Source organism: Primulina huaijiensis, chromosome 2 (assembly GCF_012295235.1).
Source record: "Primulina huaijiensis isolate GDHJ02 chromosome 2, ASM1229523v2, whole genome shotgun sequence".
NCBI lineage: Eukaryota > Viridiplantae > Streptophyta > Magnoliopsida > Lamiales > Gesneriaceae > Primulina > Primulina huaijiensis.
The window spans coordinates 1,372,027-1,378,217 of NC_133307.1; the positions used below are offsets into that span (position 1 = coordinate 1,372,027).

A 6,191-nucleotide genomic window follows, 5' to 3' on the forward strand; every position below is an offset into this window, starting at 1 on the left:
TGTGAGAGTATTTGTCATCATTGAAAAAATATATTTTAGCTCGCTCTTGACTTAAAGAAAATAAGTTTGTGTGCTTCTGCATTAGCTTCTGATTAATTTAATTAAAATTCAAAAGTCGGTGAGATGTTAATTCTATTTCTATAAAAGAAATTACGGTAAAAAGTCAATATTATAATCACTTATTTATCAAACATTATTAATTTTTTTATTTTCAAATTTTCACTTTTTTTTTCAAACATTGTCAACTTCTGATTTTTTCTTGTTTTTCATAAATTATAAATTTAATCACTTGTTTTAAACGATAAGGTGTGGTAAACACTACTTTTTAGTGTGTTTTGGAAAACCTAATAGTATCTAGTTTTGTTGACACATGACTAGTGTGTCAAAAATGTATATTGGATAAGAAATCTTATACAACTGTTTAACAATCTGTATATCACCAATATAAATTTTTTCACATGTATTAATTATAGAAAGTTAAAAGAATATACAACTAATTAATCTGTAACGTTACGGAGAGAGCGATATCGAGAATGTTGCATAAATTTTTTTCGGTATATTTGCCATTTAAGTTACTTTGCCATTTAAGTAACAATTTCATCAGTTCATTGGTCTGCCCGCATTCTAAAATTGACAGTTTCGATTCTAGAACTTGTGGTTGATCTTTAGCGACCGATCCGACAGAACAACTCAAAAGTCACCTTAGTGAAAACAAGGGCTGAACCCGTAATGTCCCCGAATATTTGACAGAAGATTATTAATTGTTCTTTAAGCTAAAAGATCAAGAAAAAATGTAATGGCATGCCTTGTATGGTCGTCAAACTAATAGAATTTATTCAGTTAAGAATTATATTACTCGTTGAAAAGGGCAAAAAAAATAAGACTTGAATTTAATTAATAGAAATAAAGATGTCTTAATTACATTGTCTAGGTAAATGGGAAATTCAAACTTACGATGGATTTATCCTTAAGGGTTCCAGAAAAGTTACTTATTCCAAGAAATAGACAAAAAAAAAAAAAAAGGTGAAAGGTTTCGATTTTTTATTACGAGAGATTCAAAAGACAGAAGTTGACTGTTTTTGCTATAAAAAAAAAACTCTTAGAATTATTTTCAGATGTTAACAAATCCTTAGAAAAATGAAAACATTAACAAATTCACACCAACATAATAGTTTCATCCAAGTTTAGGCACCTGAGTGACAATTCCTTTCTCATTAACAAAAACACGAACACGGTCGCAACGAAAATCAGTAGACACAAAGCTCCCTTCTTCCACTATGATGGCTTTCACATCCTTAGTCTCTCCCTCGACGATGGCTACGGCCACCTGCCCGTACACTCCCACCAGTTCCGGCCACGATTTCTTACCTACATTACAAACAAACAGCATGACTAATGACTCCGTTGCGGATACGTATGCATTTGGAAGAATCATGACATTCAACTTTTTAGAGAAAAAAATAAAAATGATTCATCCATTGATATTAGCTCTTACCATTGCAAGCAGCCATATTCTCAGTTGTCTTTCTTTATTAATTTCTTGGTATTGCTCTATGTGCATAAGAACATCGATCGGTATATATTTAGTGTCTGGCCTGCAATTTGAATTATTGTTTTTATTTTTAAGGGCAGGGCATGTTGGACTAGCCAATATAATGGAATTTAGTGGACAACCTTTTTTCATTGTCTTCATAGAAGATTGAGATATGGTTTGATCATTTGAGGCCAAATTTTGGATTGTTTGGTTCCAAAAAATTATGAAAAGAGAGATTCTGAACAGATTGCTTCCAAAACTACGAAAGCCGAAGTCGATCCGAAAGATATTTATTTTCTTCGATGAAAGAAGAGGATATGGGATGAATGATTCTTGAAATAGTTTGAATATAATCAAGAAATGAGCGGAGTTTGAACCATCTATTTATAGTTCGATATAGCTTCATAACGAGCTCGAGTTGGGTAAGAGTTTTGATTCGGATTTCAGGTCTCCGACGTAGGCTTCAAGCCAAGTAGGATGGTAGGAAACACAATTAAGTGTATGCATGCATATGTATACTCCACTTCATGTTGAAAAAGTTGTCAACAAGCAAAATATTTATGTACACAATTCAGAAAACATGAAACACCATTTCCACATCAAATGTTTCGCCATGAACTCGGCCAACGGAACATCGTGGAAAAGAAAAGGAGGCGTGATAAAATAAAACGATTCGAAGGCAGGATCCCAAAAATGCCATCCATTTCCCAAATCTTGATATATAGCCAACGCATAAAATTTCTAAACAAATAGCAGATTAATAAGACTAGTTAAAGAAGAAAAACCAGCTTCGCAAGTAGATGATATTTACAAGCATGAAGAGAATATCATTCCCCAATTGTGGCGACCACAAGAGATATATTCCATACTATAAGCGACTTCTGCAAGTATCAAGCAGCAGGAGGCCGGAGTGTAGAATCTTGAGATGTGTCGCGTGTACTGGATGGTAAATAATGCCACATTGGGACGAAGCTGTATCCAGGAAACATTGGCATTTTGTTTGCCGGAGTCTGATAAAGTGGTGGATGTGGAGGTATGAAACCGGTAGATGGGACAGCCATGCTTTTCAACTGCTGCTCGATCCTTTCTTTATCAGCCTTAAGCACAAGTTTCTCTTCACGAAGTTCATTTTTCTCAGCCTGCTCAAAAACAGAAATGAGATCACAGGGCTCAAAAAGACATAAATATACCCTTTACATCCACATGATCACAATGATAGACACAGATAAATTGCTTAATCCCGTGTAGTGTTGAAGAGGCTAAACCTGCAAAAAATCAACGACCTAAAACCGTTTGTGTTTTTTAATTGATAGTCTGAACCCCATATTGACAATTTTTGCGGGATCTGTGCTATGTATATATGCTTATTCATGAAATTACACCAAAACTAAAATTTCAAAAGTTGAAATATCACTCTAAATATAAATAAAAACATAAATGCTTATTCATGAAATTACACCAAAACTAAAATTTCAAAAGTTGAAATATCACTCTAAATATAAATAAAAACATAAATATATTTATTTCCCCCGTATTTCATAGCATCTCAAAAGTTCCAAATGATTGGAACGAGGAAGAATATAAATATGTTTAAGATTTTCTATACAGATACAAGGATGCTTTTGGCTTGAAAATTCTAATTTCATGATATTTCATGCATAGACATTTGAAAAATACGTGTATTAAAAAAAACGCAGCTAGGTTTCAACTATCGATCTAAAAACAAAATGGGGTTTCACCTCATTGATTTGTAAGCATAACATAGGTCTATACCCCATACGTAATTTACCCTTCAAATTGAGATGAAGAAAGTGTTTAATAAGTTCGATCAATATATATAAAATATGCATAATGGGTTTTCTTTTCCATTAAGTAAAGCTTTTTCAATGCTTCAATACCCTACACTACCAAATTTTCGAGGACAGGCTTTCTATAACAATGTTTTTCTAAGCATTTGAAGACAATTAAGGGAATCAAAATTCAAGTTTATGGTCAGTATTCAACACAACTATCATCTCTAGCTAACCTTCAGAGTTTTGATTTCTTCCAAAAGCTTTTCATTCATCTCACTGGACTCTTGGGATTCAGTTTTTAGCTGGCCAAGAATTCTTATAGTATCACCAAGAATGGCTAATTTGTCTGTTTTCACGGGTTTTCCAGGTTCCAATATAGCTGACAACTCCACAAACCTGCAGGATCAACTCATTTTCTTTCAATTAACTCTATTTAAATTAAAGGACTGCCACAGAAGATTATTATTTTTCAATAGGAAGTAAACATGGTGGCACACACACATCATCATCATTTAACGAAACAAATTAAATGACAATAGGAAAAGTTCTTATGGATAGTAATTTACCTATCGTTCAATTTTTCTCTCCTAATTTTCTCACGGCATGCTTTAGTTTCTCCACCACCGCATGGTTCGGTGCGTCCCCTGCACAGCAGTACAACACCCAAATAATTGAAAAGTCACCTAATCAAAAAATAAGCAACCTATGTTCCCTTTTTACTTTTCATTTATCAATCCAAGGCATGATTTCCATCACATAAAATAAATCAAATAAATCCATGAATAAATCAACTCAACAAATACTATGTCATGTTTTAGCACATTAAAATATTTCACTCTAGGTTTATATTTCAATAAAGTGGAAGCCTCTGCCGATATGATCTGTAAAACAAGATCAAATTATTCAATATACATGGAGAAGAGATTCTATTTCAAATCTTGACAACTGAGTTGATTTCTACTCGACTTTGATTACATGGATTTTAGAATAATTACTTTTTTCGTTCATATTGTATGGGGTCGAAGCCGTTTTGGTCTCTCTTGTTTGCGACGTGCTATAAAAAGTCTCTCATCAATTTTAAATGTTTTTGTTCACCAATGTTAATTCATCGTTAAAAAGTAACAAAGAAAAGACCAAAATATCTTTAGTCCCAAACAATGGAGACCAAATGGTTTTGGCTCTGAACAATATGAACAAACAGGTTTAATTATCATGTATAAATATTAGATAATTTGGGAAGATATTGGGCATATGCAGTACATATACCCTTTTCCGTTAGTTTTAATGTCAGGGACTAAAAACATCTAAAATTTATAAATCAACGTATCCTTTTTAAAAAATAATTATCCAGTGAACTTTGTTAAATATATTTGATGAAAAGCATATGCATAAAAAGTCATCAGTCAGCCTTCTTTTTTTTTTTTTGAAATTCAGTCAGCCTTCTCAACACATGAAACAGAATAACAAGAACCTCACTCAAAATAGAAACAGCTACTCATAGTCACCTCTTTCTTGGACACTCGCTAACTTGAGAAAAACTCCCACCCCTAGAGACATCAGTTGCCACAGCAGAACTGCAACAAAATAATCAACCATATCAAGACCAACATTTTGCAAGATTTGTCTTAACCTACAATTAAAACTTAAATAACAATAAAGACAACAAAATCTCTATTAGCATAATCATCGGGGCTGTATTATGTAATAATTGGGATTCTAGATCTCAACTGTATTGTATAACAATAGAATTCCTTTAGTAACTTTCAGATATACAATTTTTTATCATAATTTTCTTATCTCTATTATTTGGGGCCAAAACCATTTAGCCCTCTTAGTTGCGGTGTGCCAAAAACATTACTCCATTTAATTGGTTTTGATACCTAAGAAGTAATATGTCCCAGATCTAATCAATTCTCTATAACTTAATTCAAATTCAAAGCTTCCCCAGAATTAGACTATAACTTTTGAAAAATTCACTCCCTGTCACATTGCCTAAAATCCAACCTTCGATCTATTAGACCAATAAAAACAACAAAAAACCTTCATTTTTTAACCTTCGAACAATAATCCGAGCTCAGATCAGCAAGGCATGCAGAATGGTCGCCCCGCCCCCTCAAGAAAATAAACCATAAATTCTAAAATTGGGAACTTAACGCTGCTCGATTTTTTGGTTCATCTCGGAATTAGAAATCCCCTCATAAATAAATAACATAAATATCTGGAAAATAACCAATAACCATCACACTGATAATTGAACATAAACTAATCAGCAGATCCACAAATCCAATAAAAGAAACAACACGAACTGATATGATGAACACAACAAATTACCCACCTTTGCACCTGAATCTGAGGGCTGCTCCAACAAAGATCCGCGGCTGCGACTTCGTCCAGGAGGTTGCTGTAATCGATCAAATCACACCAGCCATTCCCATCAAATGACTCCAGCCGAAGATTATCCATCCTTTCGCGAAAAAGTGGAGAAAACAATGGCGGATTTAATCTCGCAAAATCGAAATTGGGGGAACGGAATCCTCAGATTTTTGCATAATAATAACAATAAACAGTAAAATGCTGTAAATAATGGGAATAAAGAAATGATCTGCTGTTGGGAATCAGCCAACAAGGTGACGCCACGTGGCGAGATGGAATCAAGTTGCCTCGCCGCATATAATATTCGGAAAAAGGAGTTGAAAGGACAGGAGAGTTGACAGAATTTGATAATAATAATTATTATTATTTATATACAAAAATTTGACAAAAACTTGTGTGAGACGGTCTCACGGATCGTATTTTGTGAGACAAATATCTTATTTGGGTCATCCATAAAAAAGTATTAATTTTTATGCTAAGAGTATTATTTT

General features: G+C 33.4%; 1 protein-coding gene across 1 annotated transcript; it reads right to left on the minus strand.

The window, feature by feature from the left end:
* Nucleotides 1-2,020: 2,020 nt before the first annotated feature.
* On the minus strand, nt 2,021-5,899 carry LOC140963336 (transcription factor bHLH104-like). Its single transcript, XM_073422632.1, has 5 exons — nt 5,663-5,899; nt 4,833-4,901; nt 3,894-3,971; nt 3,561-3,723; nt 2,021-2,673 (listed from the first exon to the last, which is right to left on the minus strand). The coding sequence occupies exons 1-5, from the start codon at nt 5,788-5,790 to the stop codon at nt 2,425-2,427; spliced, it is 687 nt and encodes a 228-aa protein (XP_073278733.1). The 5' UTR covers nt 5,791-5,899; the 3' UTR covers nt 2,021-2,424.
* Between the last annotated feature and the right edge of the window lie 292 nt (nt 5,900-6,191).

Bases quoted from the DNA above. Each gene is read 5' to 3' on its own strand.
- LOC140963336 (XM_073422632.1), bottom strand. From the start codon at position 5,790: ATGGATAATCTTCGGCTGGAGTCATTTGATGGGAATGGCTGGTGTGAT. The intron at 4,902-5,662 runs GTGGGTAATTTG...ATTTTGTTGCAG, and splicing joins CCTCAGATTCAGGTGCAAAG to TTCTGCTGTGGCAACTGATG. The intron at 2,674-3,560 runs GTTAGCTAGAGA...GTTTTTGAGCAG, and splicing joins AAGAAATCAAAACTCTGAAG to GCTGAGAAAAATGAACTTCG.